Source organism: Podarcis bocagei (assembly GCF_964188305.1).
Source record: "Podarcis bocagei genome assembly, chromosome: 2".
NCBI classification, from domain to species: domain Eukaryota; kingdom Metazoa; phylum Chordata; class Lepidosauria; order Squamata; family Lacertidae; genus Podarcis; species Podarcis bocagei.
In genome coordinates this window covers 9,974,981-10,001,732 of record NC_138126.1, presented here as the reverse complement: position 1 = coordinate 10,001,732, position 26,752 = coordinate 9,974,981, and the positions used below count along the sequence as shown (strand labels likewise).

Below are 26,752 nucleotides of genomic sequence, written 5' to 3'. Positions count from 1 at the left end.
CTCTAAGTCATTCAGACGCTGTCCAATTAGCCTTTTTGCTTTAAGAAAGCCTATCATGGTTAAATGATGAGGTACCACTTTAATAGAATAGGACAACCCCGTCTTCATTGGAGAAATGTTGGAGGCTATGTTGCAATACACATTGAGCCTGTCTTATAACATATCCCAGTTATAACGTACAAGTTCTAATTAAATCCTAATATTTAACAACCTAAACATTTTAGCACCATAGATCTATTACATTATTAAAAACTACTTGTGTCATGGAGAGAAGCGGATGGAGAAACGTTTCTTCCCCTCTCTCATAACACTGGAAATTGCTGGAAGGTTCAGAGCCAGATAAAAGAAAGCATTGCTAAACTATGGAACTCCCTCCCACTGGAGACCGTGGAAGAAGAAGAAGAAGAAGAAGAAGAAGAAGAAGAAGAAGAAGAAGAAGAAGAAGAAGAAGAAGAAGAAGACAAAATCATGGAGGAGATGGCTGTCAATGGCCACTAGCAACGGTGGCTGTGATTTGACTCCGCAGCAATTGCTCCACGGGCATGCATTGATTTTAATTGGTCTCCTCTGAGTTAGTGGGATATCCCCTGGCATTCCTTTTCCCGCCCACAAGAAGTAGGAAAAGCAAAACGAAACACCCCACATCTTATCTTCCACCCACGCCTGCCCTCAAATTGAGTGATCCATGCGAGGAAGGAACTCTTTGTGCGGCTTGACCCCTCCGAGGAGCCTGAGACACTTCAGGTTCCCAGTCGGTGCTGCCAACGCGGATGCCAAGAGAAACAGCACCGGGGGACCAAAGAGGTACGGAGCTGACGGAAGAGGCAACCGCATGTCGAATAAGCTCCGGAAGTGCGTGCTGCATGACTCTTTTGTGCCCCGCTTTTCTGTGTGTGTGTTATGGCCGCTGCAGGCAGCTCCCCATTTGGAGGAATTGGTGAATTTCTTTGAGCAATAGAGGTGGCCAGGAGAGTGAAGACGGGAAAGAAACCTCCCAGCTCTGGTTTTCTTGTATAGATTTCTGCATGCAGTTGCAAAACATCAGAAAAGCAGAGCCCAAACGTCCATTGCAATGGTTTTCCCCCCTTCCCCCAACCCCTTAAACCTTTGCATTAGGGGGGCAGAGAAGGGAACGGGTGCTCTGGTGCAGTCAGATGCCTGGATGGATGGGGAAAGTGTCGGAAATCAAGCCCATATCAGGAGAAACTGGCAACAATCCCAGGCACCCGGCTTGATCTCCTGTTGACCTCCCTGGCTGCATTCCCCAGCAAGATCCAGACTAGTTCTCGATAGGCGATTCTTCTCAAACGTGGGAAGAACACCCCCCCCTCTTTCCTGCCCCCCCGGCAGGGGAAAGAGATAGACAGAAACGTATTTACATGCCTTTATTTCTGTCTTTGCAGCATTACAAAAAACATGACTGCTCTCTTCAAGCTCCAGCAGTCTAGTAGCAAACACTTCCTGCACTTCCTGTACAGCTCATATTACACTCTGAGCTAATTCCGGTGCTTCGCACTGTGAATTGACTGTCCCTCTGTTTCCCACGGGCAGTCCCAACATTCCCATTATGTTTTGCTTTCAAGCTAGCAGTTTGCAGCTGCATTGCTTCTATATCGTAACAGAAAGCTGTGGTCCTTTGGGAAGGCTTTAAAAGTGGATTAAGCATCCTCCCTAGAGGATGAGGCCTTCAGGGCAGTCCTGGCACAGTTCCCCCTTCACTGTCGGAGACAAGAGATGCGTCTGAATACCAGGCTCAGGGAATCTTTTAAGTGTCACTGTTGACCTCCGGTCCAGCTTGCCGGCTTTCCATCGGGGCATCTGGTGGACCACTGTGAGAACAGGAGGCTGGACTGGAGGGGCCACTGGCTGCATCCAGCTGCAGGGCTCCACTTGGGCCGGCTGAATGGAGCCTCCATTCTTAGGGGCAGTCTATCTTGGAATACCAGTTTCTGGGAATTTGCAGGTGGGGAGAGGCACTGCGGCACTTAGGGGCTTCCCACATGCAGCTGTTTGACCACTGTGGTGGAATCTAGACACATATAAAAATGTTTTTTTTTTTAAAAAAAAAAAGTTTTAAAAAAATATATTGAATTTGCCGTGAGCTCACCATTGCCATCTAGTGTCACATTTGTATAATGCACTTAAAACACATTAAAACGTTATATTTGCAGCTGTATAGCTGAGCCCTGTGAGAACAGGAAACTTGACAAGGTGGGCCACATTGGAAAATGTTTATTGAATATATGGGGGGGATTGTGCACACTTGAAAACATTGGCAGCATTAAGATAAATTCAACAGTGTATTTTTAAAAAGTTTTTTATTTATAAATTTAATTAGTTTTACAATCAATTTAACATTTCAAAATTTGACCTCCTTCCCCCTCTTTCTGCGCTGCATTGGCTCCCAGTACGTTTCCAAGCACAATTCAAAGTGTTGGTGCTGACCATTAAAGCCCTAAATGGCCACGGTCCTGTATACCTGAAGGAGCGTCTCCACCCCCTCGTTCTACCCAGACACTGAGGTCCAGCACCAAGGGCCTTCTGGCGGTTCCCTCCCTCAGGCAAATATAATATGTTTAAGCTGAAGAATGACAAAGGGAGAGTGTGGTAGATCACTGCCAGTTTTTGATATTGGATGGTAGATCTCAGGCTACTTGTGGTTGGACGTGCCTGATCTAGAAGATATAGATGATCTGATTAGAAAAATAATGGGGTTGAAGGATGGAGTGGGAGGAAAGTTTATTTTGAAGAGTCTATTTCTGTGTTGCACCAGCTGCAGTTGACAACAAAATGGATTGTGTTTTGTTGATTAATAGCTATTATTTTCTTAAAAGAAGCAAGACCCCCCCCCAGGTTAATTAGTTAAGTCCCCAAATGTTCTAGACTCCATTATGAAGCATCTCAACTTGATGGTTCCCAACCAAGGCCAGGGACACATCACAAGGGCAGCCACCAAAGACCCACACTGACAACCACAGCTCCCAGTAACCCACACTGTATTTGTCCTCTTGGGGGCTTCCCACTGGGGCACCTGATCAGCTAGTGGGAGAAGAGGAATCTGGACTAGATGGGCCTCTGGGTCTGCACTGCCTTGTCGTGAAGACCGTTTAAGATAAGAGGACGCCATTTTCTGTTCAACTCTTACGATGCCATCTTGGTTTAGTGATTGTAACATCATGACTGGTCTATATCATTCAGCTGCATGTTCCTCTCTGGGGCTCTAAATGGGGTCTTGTTTTGAGTGTGACTTTTTGGATGTGAATATATGAACTTGTCAGACTCCTTATTAATTGCTTTTCACCTAAAATAGGAATCAGTTGGGTCTTCAGAAAGTTAAACGAATAGTATAAAGAAGGTCATGAGCATTACTTCAAAAATGGGGAAGAGCTGCAGCTCAGGGGAACAGCGTCTGCTTTTTCCAGGTTCAACCCCCTCATCTCCGCTGGGAAAGGTGCCGGTATGAAATCCAGTAGAGCCCCTGCATCTAAAGCACCAATGCAATTACACACACACACACACACACACACACACACACACACACCAGTGCATGGCATCTCCAGGATTGACTTTCTGTTCCCACAGTTCAGGGAGCCCGGAGCTGAGAGGTGTTGTGTTGTGTTTGAGAGGCCTGCTCCTTCCTGATTTGTTTTCCTGCTGCCTCAAGAAACCAGTCGTTGTTAATTCAAGAAAGTTCTCTGTCAAGGCTTCCTGTCCCAGGAAGGGACAAACGAACTGCCCACCCCCTGCTCTGGTCCCCACGGTGGAGGCAGAGACACATTATCTCCACATTGCAGATCCTCATAGCAGTAGAAGTGCTGGCCCTCCAAGAAAGCTGAATGGTGGGATATCCAGGACAGATAAAAGCATTTCATTGTGCAGCACACAATTGAGCTATGGAACTCACTGCCACTGGAGGCAGAGATGGCTACCAGCTTAAAATCATGGAACTGCAGAGTTAGAAGGGACCACAATTGTCACCTAGTCCAGATCTCTGCAACGCAGAAATCTTTTGCTCAACGTGGTGCTCAAGCCGGTGACCCTTAGATTAAGACTATTGTGCTCCACCCACCAAGCTGGGGACAAGACAAGGGGACAAATTCATGGAGACTAGGCCGTGAAGCACAATGGCTCTGCTCTACCTCCACAGTCCAGAGGCAGCAGGCTTCTAAATCTTGTCAGCTTCGCCTTTGAGCCGGTGCCAACGACTGGGCTCAACCTCTTCAGCCCTGACTGGGCCAGGCGAGCTGGGAAAGCACTCCCAGAGACCTTCCACTGCCGGGAGCAGCTCTAAGTGCTGTGGACTCACAACTCAGAGCTGTGAGCACCAAACTCAGCCGAGCACAGCAGAGTATATATTACACAAACGACGGCTCTGAAGCATAACTTCTTTATTCTTTTACAGCTACTGCAAAACTAAAATAAACTACTGAAGACTATCGGAGACGCTGGACTGCAGGAGTGTTACAGTTGCTTGAGTGGTCACCTTATCTCTATACAGTGGTACCTCGGGTTACATACGCTTCAGGTTACAGACTCCGCTAACCCAGAAATAGTGCTTCAGGTTAAGAACTTTGCTTCAGGATGAGAACAGAAATTGTGCTCCAGCGGCGCAGCAGCAGCAGGAGGCCCCATTTGCTAAAGTGGTGCTTCAGGTTAAGAACAGTTTCAGGTTAAGAACGGACCTCTGGAATGAATTAAGTACTTAACACGAGGTACCACTGTACAGATAACACTCGGACTCCTTTTGACGTCAGGCTGGAGCGGAAGAAGCGATGCGCAAATCCCACCCTCCTTTCTGAAACATTGCCAGCAGATTCTTGCAATGGGAGGGGTGAAATATCCACAGATCTCAGATGCTGGAAACTGCAAGGGTGGGGGAGAGAGGCTGGTTTTGATCTCTGGTTCTGCTGGCAGGTGTCCCACAGGCGTTTGGGTGGCCCCTCTTGGGCGCTGGACCAAATGGGCCACTTTTGTGTCCTTCCATGGGGCGAGTGGAAACTCACAGGGAAACGTATGATGACACACAAACATCGCCAACATCATACAGGGGATGGAGCAAGGGAAGGTGGCCTTTAGGCAGGTGGGGGGCGGCAAAGGTGTCTTTATTTTGACATCTGCCACCACCCCATGGGAAATGCACAAAAAGGATATCAGGCTGCACAGGTCAGAAGTCGGTGGCCCTGATAGTGGAGCCAGGGAGAGTCCTGCCAGATCTTTGAGAGAGGTCAATTCCACAGGCATTTGTTGTTCTAGTTCTTAGTATCCAGGAGAGAAATCAGATGCAGCTGGTGCTGAAAAGACCCTCCTTGGGGGAACATTGTGCATTTGGGGTGGGGCTGAGGAAGACGGGGAAGGTGCCCTGCGAAATGTATAGGGCAGCCCCGCCCGTGGGGCCCCCTCCGGAAGCTGCCGGACTGCAGCTCCCATCCTCTCTGTCCCCTGGCCATGCTGGATGGGTCAGAGGGGAGTTGGAGTCCAGCACTATCCAGAGGACACCCCATTTGATGCCCCTGATATACAGAGTCCAGCCTGTAAATACGGAACGTTAATGCATCAACCCTAAACACGTGTAACTGGGCAAAAGCCCCACTCAATGCAATGAGGTTTATTTCTGGCAACGTGTGGAGATGGGGAGGCTGTATTTGCAGAGGACATTTGAAGCTGACGCCCTGCTCAATTTCTTTTTGATTTTCTTCCCATCTGAGGTCTCCAGAGTAAGGAGCTATCCTGCCTGATGTGGGGCAAGGGGTTCATTTTTTAGTCCTCTATTAATCCAATTATGCATGCATTTTCACAGCTGCATAAGGTCTTGTGGGGAGAGGGAGGTTTCGTAGAATTGCAGGGTTGCAAGGGGCCCTGAGGGTCATCTAGTCCTGAAGGATTGAAGGCCAGGATGTCCAGTTGAGAGCCAGGCCAGAACCATGTTTAACCTCTAAAAGCCATTTTTCTGAGCAGCTAAAACTATTCTTCTCTCTCTTGCTTTGCAGACAGCAAGCTTTACAAACAGCAAGTAGGTCACAGTTAAGATTCTGCAGGTGCAGGAAGCTTGTGGTTAAGCCAGTTTTGCCATTTCTGAGAAAAGACCCCTGACAAGCAGGACGTAGCTAACCGCTTAGAATCCAGATATAACTCTGAGAGAGAAACTGTCAAAACCACAGGATGCGCTTCCAGTAAACACCTGCTCAGGGGCAGTTCTAGGAACTATTAAATAGGTTAATTAGTTTATAAGCTTCTGGCGCCATCTAGTGATTAGGGCAAGCTTGGAACCGAACACGGCAGCCACCAATTTGATTGGTAGAGCTATGATGAATATGCAATAGATGGGGAGTGGTGAGGGGGCTGAACTATGCTTAGCAAGAAGGTATATAAGTAGGCTACCCCCAAGGAGGGGTGGGCATTTTCTCATTTTCTGAAATGCACCCTTTGCTTTTGTCTGACAAAACCAAATAAAAACTTTTTCTTTAAGAAACTTTGCTGCCTGGTTTTTACATTCCTGGTCTGAATACCGAAGTCCCTTTCAGTCCCACCCCCTGCAGTGCAGGAAACCTTTGCCGAACAAGACATCTCAAAAGGAAAACAAGACTGAAGGTGAGTGTGATGGGATGATGAGCTGCTTGTGCCTTTGCCGAATGTGGGCCCCACAACCGTGGGATTAAGAGTCTCATGCTCTGCCAAATCAGACATCTCAAAAGGAAAACAAGACTGAAGGTGAGGAAAAGATGATTTATTGGGACTGTTAAAAGTGTGACTGTCTCTTTAAGAAGAAGCAAGCTGCAGAGGGAATTATGGCGAAAGAAAGGAAAATGAATCTTCTCAAAGGGCCCTTGAAAAATTGCCCAAGGATCTCCTGGTGGGTAAATGTTTTTTATGTCAGTCACTCTGGTCTGGAGAGAAACTCCTGCTGGGCCTGAGAGGCAGATTTAGTCTCCTCAGGAGATACTGAGGGGGGTTTCATTTCCCCCCAGATCAAAGAAAGGGAGGAGGGTCTCTCCAGAGAACGAGGCTCCTGAGAACGTGTAGAGTTCGGCTCCTGAGTCGGCGTCAGAGAAAGACACACGTCCCCGTTCATAGTCCAGAGTCACCCGGATCCTCCTGGGCTTCTCCCTCAGGGACAGAGGAGAGTATTTAGGGGAGATGCAGGCCATGTACTCCCCTCCCAGATCCTCCACAGCCCAGATCCCTCTCTCAGGACTGAAGTAGAAGCGGCCCTTTCTCTCCACAGACTTCCTGGCAACCCCCACAGCCCACCATCTCCCACTTCCCACAGTGACTTCCCAGAAATGTCTGCCTGCTGTGAATCCCTCACGTCCCAACACACAAATCTCTTGGCTGAATCTCTCAGGACTATCAGGCAGGGCTTGGTTTTTGTCTCCCCATCTCACGCTTTTCCCATCCTTGGACAGGATGAGTTCAGGATGGGCTGTGTCTGGATCCAGAGTGACATTTGCTGTTGGGGAGAAGATGAGGAAAAGAGAAGATCAGGCAGTCAGATGAGAGAGAGAGATGAACATCCTAATCCAAGAAACACCCCAAAAACCCAGATTCCCTTTCAGATCAAGGGGATTTATTTGCATCGTATGCTAGACTGAGACTCCTCCTTGCAGACTTTGATCAGAATAAATATCTTCTGGTTGGCTTTTAAACCAGTTTCCTTCACTTTCTTATATTCAATGTCCATTGTGCCTGCCCTCTTCTCAACCCAGGCATTTTCTAAGCGGAAAAACCACCCAGGAAACCTTTTACTCGGCTCTTCTGTGTTATCTAAGGGGAAAGAGAGGAGAATAGGAGGAGGCAGGAGAGGAGAGAAGCCGCTTTCCTCTGACAATCTCTGTGGGAATTCGCCTTTGGGGACCTCTGGGTTGGGCTGGGGGAGGACGACCCCCATGTAATAATAATAATAATAATAATAATAATAATAATAATAATAATAATAATAATATCAACATTTGCATACTGCCCATCATATATAGGTCTGAGGGTGGTCCACAGCATAAAAATACAACACAAAACCACATAGAGGCTTCCCCTCACTTTTGCGGGAGTTATGTTCTGGGCCCTCGTGCACAAAAGTGAAAATCGCGTTAAATGGGGAGCCTGTTTATTCCTGCTCTCCATCTCTCTCACCCACTTGGTCTCTCCTTCCTTCCAACCTCACTTGCCACATGAAATATTTGGGCACATGTTCACATCTTTCTGAATGTAAGTGTGCACAGAACAATTTATTAACCTGTTGAACATCTGCATGTGGACTCTCCTTAAGGGCAGGGGGGTCTTAACTCTTGCCCTCCCGGACTCCTCCTTCAAGATCTTGTAGCTGAGCCAGCGTCCTTTTGGTTCAGCCACAAGAGAAGGGATTTTTACAGTATGTCGCTAGCTTAAGATGCTGCTCTGTTGTGATTCTCTGCTGCAGATTAGACTAACCGGGTGTCTTAGATCTGACTCTAATGCAGGCATCAACAACCTTGGCCCTCCAGCTGTTTTGGGACTACAACTCCCATGATCCCTAGCTAACAGGACCAGTGGTCAGGGATTATGGGAATTGTAGTGCTGAAACATCTGGAGGGTTGAGGTTGCCTATGCCTGCTCTAATGCAATATTAAAATTTCCATGAGTTCTTGTAAACCAAAAAACCGAACAAAAAACCTTGGGGACATTTTGCCAAATTTTAAAAATCTGCCCCAATACAAATTTTAAGAAATTTTGATCATGAAAATAGAAGACATGGCTGGCAAAAGGAGGACTCATGGCAGCCAGGCCTGAAAAAGGTCACATGATGGAAAAGCAACCCAACTCTCTCTTCCCTCCTCCGCCTGATCCTTCTGGGAAGTTTCTCTCTCCCCCTTCAAGTCCACCTTCTCTGCCTTTGTGGCACAAACAGCAGGGCTAGAGTCTAGCTGTGGATGGTTCTCAACATACAGAAGAGACTCTTGACCCCCCATGAAACACTAGTCCCCCCCCCTCCTGTGAATTGGGGTCTCCATGTGAAATTTACCTCTGTGGAGATTTCTGAATGACTGAACATCTGAGGAAGCAAAAAGAGAGGCTTAACGGTCTACACTGCAATAGTTCAAAGAAAATCTTTTTACAAAACATCACCGTAACATAGCATCTGTTGTTTCCTTATTTCAAGCAAAAGATGACATCATAAAACAAGTAATTGAAAGACAACAACTGTAGGCCTAAGGAATTAAAACAACTAACCTGTTTAGCTATTATTCCTGCATTGCAGGGGGTTGGACTAGATCAGGGGTCAGCAAACTTTTTCAGCAGGGGGCTGGTCCACTGTCCTCAGACCTTGTGGGGGGCCGAACTATATTTTTTTTGGGGGGGGGGGAATGAACAAAATCCTATGCCCCACAAATAACCCAGAGATGCATTTTAAATAAAAGGACACATTCTACTAATGTAAAAACATGCTGATTACCGGACAGTCTGTGTGCAGGATTTAGAAGAAGATTGGGCCGGATCCAGTCCCCAGGCCTTAGTTTGCCTGCCCATGGAGTAGAGGACCCTTGGGATCCTTGCAAGCTCTACCATTCCATGATTCCAGGGGAAAATCAGAAATGGTAAACCATACTAGAAAATGGTGGAATACAATCATTCAGAATCCACGAATGAAATGAGAATCTGTACTGGAGGGCTGGAGGAAGGTTAACATCTGCGCCAAGTAAACTCGTGGGAAAAAGCTGTTGAAACCAAAATTTCCAAGCATGCTGACAAACCAGATTGCAGAAGATGAATCAGCAGAGCTTTGCACTGTACTTCCAAGGGTCTCGTGCAATGGGAAGTCCTCCCTCATGGAATGGGGCTGATCTCATAAGAACAGTGGGAAGTCTCAGGAGATGGGGATGGCTGAGGAGGTTGAAACTGAGGAGGAGGCAGCTCAGGCCTTGCTCTGCTGCTGGGAGACCAGACTGGGCAGGAGGTGGAGGAGGGACTGGGTGCTTGTGGGTGCCCTTTTTAACACACTTCACGAGGGGGAAATCCAAGCAAATCTCGAGAAGCCTCAAAAGAACCTCTCCAGATTGTGTGGAGGGAAAACAAAATGCAAGGGAGGTTCCCTATACATGAGAACCAGAAACCATGGACACTGGACTGACCCTGCAAGATTTTCCTTAAGGGTTTTGTAAGATATTGTAAGGCTCTGAGGATTTCCCCCACAATCGAGCAGTATATACATTTTATGAAAGAAAGCAAAATCTGTAAAATCGAGGGTGAAACCAGGATACTAGTCTATAGGCAGGAATGGAACTCAGACTGGTGAGCAGGTTCTTTGCAGGGACAAGCTCTGCCCCCAATCCAAGCCTTCAACCTCCCTCCCAGTTCATTCATGGGAAACAGAAAGAACCCAAACCCCCTAGAGGACTGTTTCCCAGAGTGACGCCATTGATGGGGGTCCCAAAGTCTGCAGAACATACGGTTTAACACCATGAAATATCAGTCCCCATCCCTCCTGTCAAATTGTTCCTCCCCTGGAAATTTACCTTTCCGAGTCTGTTTTCTGTATAACACAGCATCTGAGGAAGCAAAAAGATATAAAGTGTAAGCGCAACGCTCTTCCGCCTCAGATAAATCTCCATACAAAAGTAACACTTCATAATGTGGCATCCTTGAATTGACTCCATTCAGAGCAGGAGAACCTCCCAAAGGACCACCCCAGATTGTGTAGACTGGTAACCAAAAGGAAAAGGAGGTTCCGTATAATTGAAAACAGATACACTCTGGTTCAGGCTTCGTTTACAGGATCCAGCGTCACAATATACATGGGCCATTCTGGGGGACAGGAAATGAAGGCTGGAGCACCAAGAAGGAAGGTATCCTGGGGTTATTAAATTCCATGCAGTAAGAGCCTGGCATGTTCAGTTCTGAAGAAATAATAGAATTCCCAGTGTGAAATCCTAGCAGCCATTTTTCATTACCTTTCCATTGTTTCATTGCATTCTCCACAAGGTGATTTAGATCACAGGATTCCAAGACCCTGTTCCTCAGCTCTGGAGGGAAAGCCATCGGCTTCTCTAGACTCTCTCTTTTCTCATACCTAGTGAAAAGAAAAACAATGTCAGCCCATTCAAATCCGCAATTTCTGTTAATGGAAAAGAAAGGAATTGGGAGGAGGCCTAGAGGGACAGGCAGGCGCTGAGTGGGGAGTTTCTTCCTCACTATGGACTCCTCAGCCAGACCCCCAAGGGCCAAAACAGCAACCCCAGGCCTCTGGGTCTCCCCACTGATGCCTATTCAAAGAAGCAGCAGAATCATATGGTACCAAGGGGCAGGAATTGTCTGAGGGTGGTGACAGCACAGCACATATTTCTTTTCTCTAGATCAGTGTTTCCCAACCGGTGTGCCGCGGCACACTACTGTGCCGTGAGACACCGGCTGGTGTGCCGTGGGAGGGAGGCGGGCGAGTCGGGCGGCGAGAGGCGGCGGCGGCGGCAGCGGCGAGGATCCGCGTCGAGCCGGGGGCGGCTCCGCGGTGGTGGTGCCGAGCGGCGGGGCAGCTCGCGCAAAAGGGAGGAGCGCGAGACAGCGGAGGAGGAGGAGGCCGGCATGTCCGGGCAGCAGCAGCAACAGCAGCAGCAGCAACTCCCGGCGACGGCTCCTCCTCCGCCCGCTATCGCCGCCGCCGCCTCAGCTGCCCTCGCTCTGCTGCCTCCTCCCACCCCGGCAAGGGGAAGGAAAAAAACGTTCACTTTTGTGCGTCCCCCCCCCCCGCGTGACGCTGCGCGCTGACGTCACGGGGCGGGGCTTTAATGGTGGTGTGCCGCGAGATTTTTTTCCGGTAAGCAGGTGTGCCGTTGCCCAAAAACGTTTGGGAAACACTGCTCTAGATGTCCCCAGAGAAGGGGAGAGGAAGAAAAAGAGATTCACTTCTTTGGGAAATGTGAAATGTTCCTTAAAACCTCTACTCTGCACCTGGAGTGATACCTTAAATATAAATACTGCAGCTGGAATATGGTCAAGAAAATAGCCAATTCCTGCTCCTTGGTGAGAAATCGCCCCCTCCCAAGGGGCTCTATGGGGCAGGAGTCTGCTTGGGACAGGGTGGGGGGCCGGCAGAGTGTTTGCTGCAGAGTGACTGAACTGGTCAGTCTAGAAGGAAACAGCTAAGGCAGGCACGTCCAACTCCCAAGAGACTGTGATCTACTCACAGTATAAAAAGACCAACTGTGATCTACCCATTGTCAAGTTCCAAAGAGGGGGCCCTGCTTTTACCTGTGAGATGCCTCAGGGAGTGAGTCCTCCAGTCTCCCCCCTGCAGCCCCTGGGGGGCCATGTCTGAGGTTCTTGCATCTCAGCTTCAAAGAGTGATGCTAATGGAAATGAGCCAGATCCACTTACCTCTGCAAGGTCCTTCTCACATCCTAGAGGGGAAAAGAGAAGGGAATTCACTGCACACCACTGGCCACACTAGGAAGACCCCCACAGACCCTGGCCCTCGGAAGTCAGTCTGCCTGGCACATGGCAAGGTTGTGGGTAGGGATGGTGGAATCAGCCAGTTTTGGTTTCTCACAGCTTTTATTTTTCCAATCTGAAATTATGAATTTTTCCAATATCAAGTTCTCCACATTTCCACTTCAGTTTGCAATTATTGTTGAAAATCCTTATGAAAATCCACCAGCACTTAAGGGAATCTCATGTTTATGGATTCAATAGAAGATTCCACTCCATCTCTTGTCTTAGATTATAATTTATTAACTTTAATCCAGTTTGCATTGTGCAATTCAGACGTAAGTAAGCCGACAGGATATTCCTTCCAGGGAACTGTCCCAAATTGTCTTCTACAGAAGTCCCCAAATTTCAAATTCTACTTTCCATCTGGAAATAAGAAAAGCACCTGCAGCATAAAATGCCTCCAAAGGGCTAATAAAACAGCCTCGGACCTGTATACCTGAAGGAGCGTCTCCACCCCCATAGTTCTGCCTGGACACTGAGGTCCAGCTCCAAGGGCCTTCTGGCGGTTCCCTCCTTGCAAGTGAGGTTAGAGGGAACAAAGCAGAGGGCCTTCTCAGTAGTGGTGCCTGTGGAACACCCTCCCAGCAGATGTCAAGGAAATAAACAACTATTTTGCTTTTAAAAGAAAACTGAAGGTGGCCCTGCTTAGGGAAGTTTTTAATGTCTGATGCTGTATTGTTTTTAATATTTGGTTGGAAGCCGCTCAGAGTGGCTGGGGAAACTCAGCCAGATAGGCAGGATAAAAATTTATTATTATTGTTATTATATAGCTCAGTGTTTCTTTGGGCTCCTCCACACTTCTGCTTTTCCCTTGCCCAGAAAACATGAGTCCAAGAGGTTTTGCCTTTGCCCTGCCGCTTTCCCTCAGGGAAAACTGGCTCCTCGGTGCAACATCTAAGCAAACGTCAATCCGGAGAAAACCTGGCTGAGGTTTGCTCTCATTCAGCAGTAGAGAGCAGGTTTTCCTTGAGGAAAGGGGTGGGACAGGATGAGTCCCTCTGTCTTGTTCTTTCGTCACTGTGACTGAGCACCATTTTGGGCTGATCTGAATCCATTGTGAAGGGGATTAACCAAGAAGTTGTGGAGGGAAGTGGAAAAGAAGCTTGGTCAAGAGACTGCCTCATGTCAGAAGGAGGCCTGAATCCTCGCTGAAGCCCAGCCCAGGGCAGGAAGGCAGCATTTTCAAGAAGAAGGAATTTGGAGACAAATCATCAGCAAAGAGCAGAAAACCACCTCCTGTTCCATCAAGAACACAGAAGAATCTCTAGTCTGCATTCAGGTGAGTTAAGCATCCCAGGACTCTTGGGTCTTCCTGTCCATTACATATCTGACTAGAGGCTCCATCATCTGAGCCCCTGCACTCCTTGCATACATGAAAGAGACACATGAAGGATGGGAGGCAGCCTTTTCCTGGAGCCGTGGGCTGTTCCTGCCACCGTCTTACCTGCAGGAGTTCACTTGCTGGCTGCTGACGCTTCTCCTCCATCTCCTGGATGATCCTCTCAAGAGAGGAGAGTTTCCTGGAGAGTCTGGCCAGCTGCTCATCCCTTCTCCCTGCAATCTCCTTCTCCACCTCTTCCATGTGATTCAGCAGACGTTTCTCTTGTTCTTTCAGGAACTGGCGCAGTTCTCTGAACTTCTCCACAATCTTCAGCCTCTCTGTTTCTGTTAATTTCTGCAAGAAAAGAGGAGGTCTGAGTGTGTTTGGTGCTTAGCCTCAAAACAACAGAAACAAAATTATGAGAATTAAACAGGGTGGACACTTCTGATTTTTCATAGACATGAAACCTTCAGTGGCTAAAGAAGTAAACCTTTATTTTGAGGGGAGGCCCTCTCCATTGCTGTTTCTGTTGACTTCTATTTTGCAGACGGATACAGCCTAAAGGAAGGAGCTCTTTTTTCCTAGCCACGGATGTTCCCTGCATGTTTTGGGGCATGGCATAACCAGAGTTCACAGTTGTTCAGAGAACATCCAGGGACATAAAACACCCCTCAGTTTAGGCTGGTGCCATTTAGGTGTAGGAAAACTGCAGGAGGAGGAGGACAGTGCAGAGTTCATCCCCATAGCTCCCCTGTTTTCTTTAAAGGTTCAAAATGGCCTGAGTTTACTTAAAATGAACAAGAGCCCACATTTAGAAAGACAATTCTTTAGTAGAATTTATGGTAAATAAGGATTTGGATTGAAATGCTTCCACCCTTTCAGCTCACAAGTCCTCAGGCTTCTCCTTGACTGCTATTCACATAATAAATGACAAGGGGAAATAAACTCAATTTAGCTGCATTCAAAGGTGAGCTTGCCTAATTTGCTCTTGCTGAAAAAATATGGAGACCAAAACAGAGCTTTAAAATTCTGATATATTCAAGCTTCACCCAGCCAGGTAATATTCACAAAAAAATGTATTTATGAGGGTAAAGTACAGATCAGAATATTTATACAAGGAGGTAACTACCCTAACATCTGATTCATTTTCAGAACAATAAATTAATAAACAGACTGATATGAAAAATGAGAAATGAGGAGAAGCTGAAACAAGCAGATTTCCCCATCACTTCTCAGTCCTCACTGGATTCTTCTTCTTCTTTATTGAATTTACATACTGCCCTATACCTGGAGGTCTCAAGTGCTTGCTCCCTGTCTAGTAACAACAGAGACACTTACAAGGAGGTCTTTGCTTTCCTTGTCCAGATCTGCTTGATGGGCCAGAATTTCCCCTCTCTCTTTCCTCAGAATCTCCAGGCGGCGACAGATCTCTCCCTAAAGAGAAAAGGGGAAACTCAGCTTTGATTGAGACACACAGAGAAATTAAAATCATAATGGCTTCTTGTGCCCAGTGGCCTTGCTAGAATAGCAAAGCAGTTTCCTGGAGGAAATAAAAGTACAGAGGTTTTCAGCGTTTTTGGGCCCACCGCTCGATGGATCAACTACCCTGTGGGGCTCAGGATCCCAGTTAGGTCCCCCCTTGCCTGCAGAGCTGGCAGCCACTCACCTTTTCTCAAACACCCTCCCTTGTGGCCTGATCTCTCAGCCTCTTTTCCTTTCCTTGGGAGTCCCAGCCTGACTTCTCACTTTGAGGTCTCAGGGAGAAGTGGCCAAGGTCCCAGTTCAAATCTTTGAAGCTGCTGTGAGTATTTCAAGATCCCTTTGTCCCCCTGGCAGAGAGAAAGACTTCAGCTCCCCCCTCCAGCCACCCCAGGAGCCCTCAGGCTTCCCCTGGGCTGCTTCCAAGGCGATAAACAAAGACCAATCAACGCCATGTCTACTTTGGACTTCAGAACTAAAAAGAAAACCTCCCAAGAAGAATCCACAGCTATTTATTTCTCCCCCTCCAGATCCAGGGATCTCCTACCTTGTATTCCTCGGAAGCCTCTTTCAGAGGAATCACCTTGTGATTTTCATGTTCCTTTGACTTGTCACACACCAGGCAGATGGGGGCTTCGTGGACTTTGCAGAAGAGCTTGAGGGGCTCCTGGTGATCCTCGCAGACTCCTCCTTTCCCTCCTTCCTCCTTTCCCTCTTGAAGGCTGAGATTCTTGGCTATTTCTACCACGTTAGCCAGTTGCCGATTGCGGATGAGGCTCCGTCTCTGAACTGTTTTTCTGCACTGAGGGCAGGAAGCCTCCGCCTCCGATTCCCCCCAGAACAGGACCAGGCAGGATCGGCAGAAGTTGTGCCCACACTCTGGGATGGTCACTGGATCCTTGAAGTAATCCAGGCAGATGGAGCAAGTGGCTTCATCACGGAGACGCTGGATGTGACCCCCTGCAGCAGCCATGGTTCCCTCCCGCCAAAACCCGAGTTAAGTTTCGTTTTCTCAGATTTCAGCTACTGGGAGTTTCCCCTTCCTGGAAATGACTCAGAAACTCAGTGACCACGTGATCTCCCCCCCCCCCAAATGTCCCCAGGTCTTTACATTTGCAGCGGCGAATCCTTCTGGATTGCCTCCTGTTAATAAACAAAAATCACCCTTGTAGGTTGATTGACCATCAGAACATCCACACAGGAGAGAAGCCTCACAAATGCCCTGAGTGCAGGAAAAACACTTCTCAGTGAGATACGCTGATCAAAGACCAAAGGACCCACGCGGAGGAGAAACCTTATGAATGCCCCGAGTGTGCAAAAAGCTTCATTCAGAAAAAGGGATTAATCGTACACCAGATAATTCATTTGGGGAATACGTCCAGCTAATATTCTTGAAAAGTGCCACATTCCACAGAAAAAAAGAGGGAGAAATGTTGGTTACATCCTGATTTGCAGTGGAGAACACACACCTTATCTATGTCACAAGACATAGGCGGGTGGCCAGTTGTTGTTGTTAATTCAAGGAAGTTCTCTGTTGAGACTTCCTGCCCCAGGAGGGGACAAACAAAACTGCCCACCCCCTGCTCTGGTCCCCACGATGGATGGAGGCAGGGAGACAGAGACACATTATATCCACATTGCAGATTCTCATAGCACTAGAAGTCGTGGCCCCCAAACAAAGCTGAATGTTGGGAGATCCAGGACAGAAAAAAGCATTTCGTTGTGGAGCGTGTAAATGAACCATGGAACTCACTGCCACTGGAGGCAGAGATGGCAACCAACTTAAAATCATGGAATTGCATAGTTGAACGGTACCACAAGGGTCACCTAGTCCAGATCTCTGCAGTGCAGGAATCTTTTGCCCAACGTGGTGCTCAAGCCAGTGACCCTTAGATTAAGACTATCATGCTCCACCCATTGAGCTGGGGACAAATTCATGGAGCACTAGGCTGTGAAGCACAATGGCTCTGCTCTGCCTCCACAGTCCAGAGGCAGAAGGCTTCTAAATCTCAGGTGCTGGAAACTGCAAGGAGGGGGGGAGGCTAGTTTTACACAGTGGTCTCACTTGCAGGTATCTCACGGGCGTCTGGGTGGCCCCTGTTGGGCGCTGGACCAAAATGGGACACTTTTGTGTCCTTCCACGGGGTGAGTGGAAACTCACAGGGAAACGTATGATGACACACAAACATCGCCAACATCATATAGGTGGTGGAGCAAGGGAAGGTGGCCCTCAGGCAGGTGGGGGGCGGCAAAGGTGTCTTTATTTTGACATGTGCCACCACCCCATGGGAAATGCACGAAAAGGATATCAGGCTGCACAGGTCAGAAGTCGGCAGCCCTGATAGTGGAGCCAGGGAGAGTCCTGCCAGATCTTTGAGACAGGTCAATTCCACAGGCATTTGTTGTTCTAGCTCTTGGCATCCCAGGAGAGAAATCAGATGCACCTGCTGCTGAAAAGACCCTCCTTGGGGGAGCATTGTGCATTTGGGGTGGGGCTGAGGAACACAGGGAAGGTGCCCTGCAAAATGTATAGGGCAGCCCAGCCCATGGGACCCCCTCCGGAAGCTGCCGGACTGCAGCTCCCATCCTCTCTGACCCCTGGTCATGCTGGATGGGTCAGAGGGGAGTTGAGTCCAGAATTATCCAGAGGACACCCCATTTGATGCCCCTGATAGGCAGAGTCCAGCCTGTAAATACGGAACGTTCATGCATCAACCCTAAACACGTATAACTGGGCCGAAGCCCCACTCAATGCAATGAGGTTTATTTCTGACAACGTGTGGAGATGGGGAGGCTGTATTTGCAGAGGACTTTTGAAGCTGACACCCTGTTCAATTTCTTTTTTATTTTCTTCCCATCTGAGGTCTCCAGAGTAAGGAGCTTTCCTGCCTGATGTGGGGGAAGGGGTTCATTTTGTAGTCCTCTATTAATCCAATTATGCATGCATTTTCACAGCTGCATAAGGTCTTGTGGGGAGAGGGAGGTTTCGTAGAATTGCAGGGTTGCAAGGGGCCCTGAGGGTCATCTAGTCCCACCCCCTGCAGTGTAGGAAACCTTTGCCAAACGTGGGGCTCCAACCCACATCCCTGGGATTAAGAGTCTCGTGCTCTGCCAAATCAGACATCTCAAAAGGAAAACAAGACTGAAGGTGAGGAAAAGATGATTTATTGGGACTGTTAAAAGTGTGACTGTCTTTAAGAAGAAGTAAGCTGCAGAGGGAATTATGGGAAAAGGAAGGAAAATGAATCTTCTCAAAGGGCCCTTGAAAAACTGACCAATGTTCTCCTGGTGGGTAAATGTTTTTTTAATAACATCCTCAAGGTCCCAGGCCTCAGAGAGGTTAGGCTGGCCTCAACTAGAGCCAGGGCCTTCTCGGCTGCGGCTCCAAACTGGTGGAACGCTCTGTCACAAGAGACTAGGGCCCTGCGGGACCTGACATCTTTCCGCAGGGCCTGCAAGACAGAGTTGTTCCGCCAGGCTTTTGGTCAGGGCGCAGCCTGACTCCCTCCTCTGGCAACCTGCTCAGAATTTTGCTTAATTGGTTGCCATCAATTTGATTTAATTAATTTTTATAATGAAATATTTTTAGATTGTGTGATTATTTGACTGATTATTTGGTTGTTGTTAGCCGCCCTGAGCCCGGCTTCGGCTGGGGAGGGCGGGATATAAATAAAATTTATTATTATTATTATTATTATTATTATTATTATTATTATTATTATTATTATTATTATTATTATATCAGTCACTCTGGTCTGGAGAGAAACTCCTGCTGGGCCTGAGAGGCAGATTTAGTCTCCTCAGGAGATACTGAGGTGGGTTTTAAAGTCATCCAGATAAAAGAAAGGGAGGAGGGTCTCTCCAGAGAAGGAGGCTCCTGAGAACGTGTAGAGTTCGGCTCCTGAGTCAGCGTCAGAGAAAGACACACGTCCCCCTTCATAGTCCAGAGTCACCCGGATCCTCCTGGGCTCCTCCCTCAGGGACAGAGGAGAGTGTTTAGGGAAGATGCAGGCCGCGTACCTCCCTCCCCACTTCCCCACAGCCCACATCCCTCTCTCAGAGCTAAAGGAGAAGATGCCCTTTCTCTCCACAGACTTCCTGGCGACCCCCACATCCCACCATCCCCCACTTCCCACAGTGACTTCCCAGAAATGTCTGCCTGCTGTGAATCCCTCACGTCCCAACACACAAATCTCTTGGCTGAATCTCTCAGGACTATCAGGCAGGGCTTGAGGTTTGTCTCCCCGTCTCAGGCTTTTCCTATCCTTGGACAGGATGAGGTAGGGATGGGCTGTGTCTGGATCCAGAGTGACATTTGCTGTTGGGAAGAAGATGAGGGAAAGAGAAGATCAGGCAGAGTCAGCGGAGAGAGAGAGATGGACATCCTAATCCAAGAAACACCCGAAAACCCAGATTCCCTTTCAGATCAAGGGGATTTATTTGCATCGCATGCAAGACTGAGACTCCTCCTTGCAGACTCTCATCAGAATAAATATCTTCCTTGTTGATTTTTAACCAGAATGGAAAGGAACACCCATGAAATATTCTGTCAAATTCTTCCTCCCCTGAAAATTTACCTTTCTGAAACTGTTTTCTGTATAACACAGCATCTGAGGAAGCAAAAAGATATAAAGTGTAAGGGCAACACTCTTCCACCTGAAATAAATCTCCATACAAAAGTAACACTTCATAATGTGGCATCCTTGAATTGACTCCATTCAGAGCAGGAGAACCTCCAGAAGGGCAACCCCAGATTGTGTAGACTGCTAACCAAAAGGAAAAGGAGGTTCCGTATAATTGAAAACAGATACACTCTGGTTCAGGCTTCCTTTACAGGATCCAGCATCACAATATACATGGGCCGTTCTGTGAGACAGGAAATGAAGGCTGGAGCACCAAGAAGGAAGGTATCCAGGGGTTATTCAATTCCATGCAGTAAGAGCCTGGCATGTTCAGTTCTGAAGAAATAATAGAAATCCCAGTGTGAAATCCTGGCAGCCATTTTTCATTACCTTTCCATTGTTTCATTGTATCCTCCACAAGGTGATTTAGATCACAGGATTCCAAGACCCTGTTCCTCAGCTCTGAAGGGAAAGCCAGTGGCTTCTCTGGACTCTCTCTTTTCTCATACCTGGTGAAAAGAAAAACAATGAATGGCCCCATTGAATGAATGAATGAATTTATTAATACGGTCACAGACCAGCGTCAACACACACAATATCACAGATCATAAAAAATATCAGAAATACAAAGGACAATGTGAGTATAACAAGGATTTAAATATAAAAATTAATTATTAGCGTGCTCCCTGTAGTTAACATTTGGGGGTTTGGTCATTATGGGATACCACTTGCTTCCTGCGATAATGGCCCCATTGTGGCACCGTCTTCCTAATTATTGCAGGAGATCTCAATAACATGAACAAAGTTGAAGTTTATTTCCCAACAGGTAATTCAACGTGATCTGTTGACACCCACCTCCAAGCCCTGGCCAATGGCTTCGTAAGGATGCTAAACAGCACAAGGGACAAGAGGCAACCCTGTGGGACATCACCGGAGGGCTCCCATGGCTTCAAACTCTGCTGCCCCATAACAACTTTCTGGGAAGGTCCCAGGACGTAAGGGCCAAACCCCTGAAATGGAGTGCCTGCAATCCCTCCCTCCCTGAGCCTCTCCAGAGGATGTTAGAAGAAGAAGAAGAAGAAGAAGAAGAAGAAGAAGAAGAAGAAGAAGAAGAAGAAGAAGAAGAAGAAGAAGTGGTGAGTGGGGAAGAAGAAGAAGAAGAGGTGAGTGGGGCTGAGAGACTTCAGAGAAGTGTGACTGGCCCAAGGTCCCCCAGCAGCTGCATGTGAAGGAGCGGAGACGCGAACCCGGTTCCCCAGATTACGAGTCCACCGCTTTAAACCACTACACCACACTGGCTAGTTAGTGATGTCCAAAGCTGCCAAGCGGTCAAGGAGAGCAACCTCCACGCTCCCTGCACCCCCTCTCTCACACAGGAAGTGCGCAACCCCATGCCCCATGGGACTCTCCCTCCAGAGGCATCAAACAACCTGACTTTCACCCCCCACTCAAGACCACCTTCAGCCTCTCACATTGGAAACGCTCCCAAGAAAAAGAGCCAACCCATTCTAGACCAACAGACCTTCCCTCCCTAAGTGCCTCAAAGGGGCTGAGTTACTAGAGTTGGGGGGCTTCCAGTGGGATGTGAAAATATATTGGTACGTCCTAAGCTGTTCCCAGGGATCTTTGGCACTTTCTCTTCTACATGTTTGAAATTACCAAAGTCAATAAACAGAAGGTGGAAGAGAAAGAAAAGAGCCCCCATCCCCGTGTGAAGTGATGTGGGGAGGGAGGGAGGGAGGGAGGAGGCAGCTGACCTTGATCCTTGGAGGGAGAATTGGGGGGCTACAAGTTCAGAAGAGGGGGCCCTGCTTTTACCTGTGAGATGCCTCAGAGAGTGAGTCCTCCAGTCTCCCCCCTGCAGCCCCTGGAGGGCCATGTTTGAGGTTCTTGCATCCTGGAATCATGGAGTGATGCTAATGGAAATGAGCCAGATCCACTTACCTCTGCAAGGTCCTTCTCACATCCTAGAGGGGAAAAGAGAAGGGAATTCACTGCACACCACAGGCTCCAACATCTGAGCCCCTGCACTCCTTGCATACATGAAAGAGACACATGAATGATTGGAGGCAGCCTTTTCCTGGAGCCTTGGGCTGTTCCTGCCACCGTCTTACCTGCAGGAGTTCACTCGCTGGCTGCTGACTCTTCTCCTCCATCTCCTGGATGATCCTCTCAAGAGAGGAGAGTTTCCTGGAGAGTCTGGCCAGCTGCTCATCCCTTCTCTCTGCAATCTCCTTCTCCACCTCTTCCATGTGATTCAGCAGACCTTTTTCTTGTTCTTCCAGGAACTGGCGCAGTTCTCTGAACTTCTCCACAATCTTCAGCCTCTCTGTTTCTGTTAATTTCTGCAAGAAAATAGGAGGTCTGAGTGTGTTTGGTCCTTAGCCTCGAAACAGCAGAAAGAAAATTATGATGGACACTTCTGATTTTTCATAGACATGAAACCTCCAGTGGCTAAAGAAGTAAACCTTTATTTTGAGGGGTGGCCTCTCCATTGCTGTTTCTGTTGACTTCTATTTTGCAGACGGATACAGCCTAAAGGAAGGAGCTCTTTTTTCCTAGCCATGGATTTTCCCTGCATGTTTTGGGGCATGGCATAACCAGAGTTCACAGTTGTTCAGAGAACATCCAGGGACATAAAACACCCCTCAGCTTAGACTGGGGCCATTTAGGTGTAGGAAGGAACAGAAACAGAGGAGGACAAAGTGCAGAGTTCATCCCCATAGCTCCCCTGTTTTCTTTAAAGGTTCAAAATGGCCCGAGTTTACTTAAAATGAACAAGAGCCCACATTTAGAAAACTATTCTTTAGTAATATTTATGGTAAATCAGGATTTGGATTGAATTGCTTCCACCCTTTCAGCTCACAAGTTCTCAGGCTTCTCCTTGACTGCTATTTACATAATAAATGACAAGGGGAAATAAACTCAATTTAGCTGCATTCAAAGGTGAACTTGCCTAATTTGCTCTTGCTGAAAAAATATGGAGACCAAAACAGAGCTTTAAAATTCTGATATTTTCAAGCTTGACCCAGCCAGGAAATATTCACAAAAAATGTATTTATGAGGGTAAAGTAAAGATCAAAATATTTATACAAGGAGGTAGCTACCCTAACATCTGATTCATAACAGGCTGATGTGGAAAAAGGAGAAAAGTGGAGAAGCTGAAACAGGCAGATTTCTCCATCCCTCCTCAGTCCTGACACTCTTCTTCTTCTTCTTCTTCTGTTCCTCCTCCTCCTCTTCTTCTCTATTGAATCTATACACTGCCCTATACCTGGAGGTCTCAAGTGCTTGTTCCCTGTCTAGTAACAACAGAGACACTGACCAGGAGGTCTTTACTTTCCTTGTCCAGATCTGCTTGATAGGCCAGAATTTCCTCTCTCTCTTTCCTCAGAATCTCCAGGCGGCGACAGATCTCTCCCTAAAGAGAAAAGGAAAAACTCAGCTTCGATTGAGACACACAGAGAGATGAAAATCACAATGGCTTCTTGCGCCCAGTGGCCTTGCTAGAATAGCAAAGTAGTTTCCTGGAGGAAATAAAAGTACAGAGGTTTTCAGCGTTTTTGGGCCCACGGCTCCATGGGTCAACTACCTTCTATCTGCAGCACCCCTGTGGCCTCAGGATCCCACTTAGGTCCCCCCTTGCCTGCAGAGCTGGCAGCCCCTCACCTTTTCTCAAACACCCTCCCTTGTGGCCTGATCTCTCAGCCTCCTCTCCTTTCCTTGGGAGTCCCAGCCTGACGTCTCATCTTGAGGTCTCAGGGAGAAGTGGGAAGAGAAGGAGGAGGAGGAGGAGAAGGAAGGGCTAAGGCAGGATCCAACCTGGGATGTACCAGTCTAGCGTCAAAGAGATAGTGAGGTCAGCCCAAGAGGCGAGAGATGCAGGGATAGAGCAGAGCTTCTCAAAACTTCACCCAAACCCCTCTTTTGGGTCAGATGGCAATTCTGGTTTTCTGCTATTTGTCAGTTATTTTCTCTGCAGTAGCCAGACCCCAAGTGTGCTTGGGCAACCAGGGGAGATTTAAGTGCTGCAGCTTCTTCCATTTTTGGGCCAGAGAAGTTCTTGCTGCAGCCAGAATCCACCCAAGTAGCTCCTTTGATCAGAAGATTGCTGTCTGGTCCTCCCGCCAGTTCAAAGGGACCAGCTTTTTTCCACTATTATTACTATTTCGTGGCCTTAGTAGCACTGCAGGGCACAGGAGCATTTTGGCACCACTGTAGTGGAACAAGTGGTATTTTTAAAAGGGATTAAAATTAAAAGGCATTATATATATATCCCTTGTTCTTGCAGTTGCTGCTCTGAATCACTGAGTCCTTTGCCATTTGGGATGGGAGGAGATCCTCAGCTCCCCCCCCAAACCTCATTGCACAGCCCCCCCCCATAAGCGTCCTCCCAACCAGTAGGTGCTTCCACTCCACTCTCTGCTTCCAAAAGATTTTTTTTTGGGGGGGGGATTCTGCACCGTCTGGTCAATTCCTGGCCATCTCCCCCCCCCCCGCTGATCCCTTGCTGCGCTCTGTTTTGCAGAGCATTAAGGAAGCATCCTGCTAGCAAAAGGAGACATGTGCTTAGTTGTCTATGTGCAGTTTACATTTCTACTGTTCTTAATAGTACAAAGCAACCTTTCAGGGGGATGTGGACGAGGTTAACCCTTTCTCTCCCTGCCAAGGTCCCAACCCTAATCTTTGAAGCTGCTGTATTTCAAGGGAAGATCCCTTTGTCCCCCTGGCAGAGAGAAAGACTTCAGCTCCCCCCTCCAGCCACCCCAGGAGCCCTCAGGCTTCCCCTGGGCTGCTTCTAAGGTAATAAACAACGACCAATCAATGCCATGTCTATTTTGGACTTCAGAATTACCAAGAAAACCTCCCAAGAAGAATCCACAGCTATTTATTTCTCCCCCTCAAGATCCAGAGATCTCCTACCTTGTATTCCTGGAAAGCCTCCTCCAGAGGAATCACCTCGTGCTCTTTGTGCCCCTTTGATTTGTCACACACCAAGCAAATGGGGGCTTCATCCTCCTTGCAAAAGAGCTTCAGGGGCTCCTGGTGCTTCTCACAGACTCCTCCTTTCCCTTCTTCCTCCTTTCCCTCTTGAAGGCTGAGATTCTTGGCTATTTCTACCACGTTAGCCAGTTGCCGATTGCGGACGAGGCTCCTTCTCTGAACTGGTTTTCTGCATTGGGGACAGGAAGCCTCTGTCTCTGATTCCCCCCAGAACAGGACCAAGCAGGATCGGCAGTAGTTGTGCCCACACTCCGGGATGGTCACTGGATCCTTGAAGTAATCCAGGCAGATGGAGCAAGTGGCTTCATCACGGAGATTCTGGATGTGACCCCCCGCAGCAGCCATGGCTCCCTCGCGCCAAAAGCCGAGTTAAGTTTCGTTTTCTCAGATTTCAGCTACTGGTAGTTTCCCCTTCCTGGAAATGACTCAGAAACTCAGTGACCACGTGATCTTTTTTTTCTTTCCAAATATCCCCAGGTCTTTACATTTGCAGCGGCGAATGCTTCTGGATTGCCTCCTGTTAATAATAATAAAAAAATCATCCTTGTAGGTTGATTGACCATCAGAACATCCACACAGGAGAGAAGCCTCACAAATGCCCTGAGTGCGGGAAAAACTTTTCTCCGTGAGATACGCTGATCAAACACCAAAGGACCCACACGGAGGAGAAACCTTATGAATGCCCCGAGTGTGGAAAAAGCTTCATTAAGAAGGAGACATTAATCGGGCACCAGATAATTCATTTGGGGAATACGTCCAGCTAATATTCTTGAAAAGTGCCACATTCCACAGAAAAAAAGAGGGAGAAATGTTGGTTACATCCTGATTTGCAGTGGAGAACACACACCTTATCTAGGTCACAAGAGATAGGCGGGTGGCCAGTTGTTGTTGTTAATTCAAGAAAGTTCTCTGTTGAGGCTTCCTGCCCCAGGAGGGGACAAACAAAACTGCCCACCCCCTGCTCTGGTCCCCACGATGGATGGAGGCAGGGAGACAGAGACACATTATCTCCACATTGCAGATTCTCATAGCACTAGAAGTCGTGGCCCCCAAAGCAAGCTGATGTTGGGAGATTCAGGACAGAAAAAAGCATTTCGTTGTGGAGCGCGTAAATGAACTATGGAACTCACTGCCACTGGAGGCAGAGATGGCAACCAACTTAAAATCATGGAATTGCACAGTTGAACAGTACAACCAGGGTCACCTACTCCAGATCTCTGCAGTGCAGGAATCTTTTGCCCAACGTGGTGCTCAAGCCAGTGACCCTTAGATTAAGGCTATCATGCTCCACCCATTGAGCTGGGGACAAATTCATGGAGCACTAGGCTGTGAAGCACAATGGCTCTGCTCTGCCTCCACAGTCCAGAGGCAGAAGGCTTCTAAATCTCAGGTGCTGGAAACTGCAAGGAGGGGAGGGAGGCTGGTTTTGCTCTCTGGTCCCCCTTGCAGGTGTCCCCCGGGCGTCTGGGTGGCCCCTGTTGGGCGCTGGACCAAATGGGACACTTTTGTGTCCTTCCATGGGGTGAGTGGAAACTCACAGGGAAACGTATGATGACACACAAACATCGCCAACATCATATAGGGGGTGGAGCAAGGGGAGGTGGCCCTCAGGCAGGTGGGGGGGCAAAGGTGTCTTTATTTTGACATGTGCCGCCACCCCATGGGAAATGCAGGAAAAGGAGATCAGGCTGCACCGGTCAGTAGTTGACGGCCCTGATAGTGGAGCCAGGGAGAGTCCGGCCTGATCTTTGAGGGGTCAATTCCACAGGCATTTGTTTTTCTAGCTCTTGGCATCCCAGGAGAGAAATCAGATGCAGCTGGTGCTGAAAAGACCCTCCTTGGGGGAGCATTGTGCATTTGGGGTGGGGCTGAG

At 48.0% G+C, this 26,752-nt stretch overlaps 2 protein-coding genes and 1 long non-coding RNA gene across 3 annotated transcripts; 1 reads left to right on the top strand and 2 right to left on the bottom strand.

The window, feature by feature from the left end:
* Nucleotides 1-65: 65 nt before the first annotated feature.
* Nucleotides 66-26,536, top strand: LOC308581380. Its single transcript, XR_014005033.1, has 3 exons — nucleotides 66-1,149; nucleotides 1,598-4,871; nucleotides 26,290-26,536. It is a non-coding gene; the product is annotated as an uncharacterized lncRNA (long non-coding RNA).
* On the bottom strand, nucleotides 6,654-16,311 carry LOC308581236 (zinc finger protein RFP-like). Its single transcript, XM_081183766.1, has 8 exons — nucleotides 15,801-16,311; nucleotides 15,113-15,208; nucleotides 13,898-14,128; nucleotides 12,340-12,362; nucleotides 10,920-11,038; nucleotides 10,485-10,517; nucleotides 8,993-9,022; nucleotides 6,654-7,447 (listed from the first exon to the last, which is right to left on the bottom strand). Exons 1-8 carry the CDS (start codon nucleotides 16,224-16,226, stop codon nucleotides 6,930-6,932), a joined length of 1,476 nt encoding a protein of 491 aa, XP_081039892.1. The 5' UTR covers nucleotides 16,227-16,311; the 3' UTR covers nucleotides 6,654-6,929.
* LOC308581226 (zinc finger protein RFP-like) lies at nucleotides 17,825-25,257 on the bottom strand. Its single transcript, XM_081183757.1, has 8 exons — nucleotides 24,799-25,257; nucleotides 23,201-23,296; nucleotides 21,990-22,220; nucleotides 21,820-21,842; nucleotides 20,266-20,384; nucleotides 19,831-19,863; nucleotides 18,992-19,571; nucleotides 17,825-18,558 (listed from the first exon to the last, which is right to left on the bottom strand). Exons 1-7 carry the CDS (start codon nucleotides 25,222-25,224, stop codon nucleotides 19,054-19,056), a joined length of 1,446 nt encoding a protein of 481 aa, XP_081039883.1. The 5' UTR covers nucleotides 25,225-25,257; the 3' UTR covers nucleotides 17,825-18,558; nucleotides 18,992-19,053.
* Nucleotides 26,537-26,752: the final 216 nt, after the last annotated feature.

Coding starts and splice junctions, on each gene's coding strand:
- LOC308581226 (XM_081183757.1), bottom strand. CDS start 25,224: ATGGCTGCTGCGGGGGGTCACATCCAGAATCTCCGTGATGAAGCCACT. Junction 23,297..24,798: donor AGGCTTTCCAGGAATACAAG/GTAGGAGATCTC, acceptor TTTTCTCTTTAG/GGAGAGATCTGTCGCCGCCT. Junction 20,385..21,819: donor GTGAGAAGGACCTTGCAGAG/GTAAGTGGATCT, acceptor TCTTTTCACCAG/GTATGAGAAAAGAGAGAGTC.
- LOC308581236 (XM_081183766.1), bottom strand. CDS start 16,226: ATGGCTGCTGCAGGGGGTCACATCCAGCGTCTCCGTGATGAAGCCACT. Junction 12,363..13,897: donor CAGCAAGTGAACTCCTGCAG/GTAAGACGGTGG, acceptor TTTCCCCTCTAG/GATGTGAGAAGGACCTTGCA. Junction 7,448..8,992: donor ATTCAGAAATCTCCACAGAG/GTAAATTTCACA, acceptor TCTCCCCAACAG/CAAATGTCACTCTGGATCCA.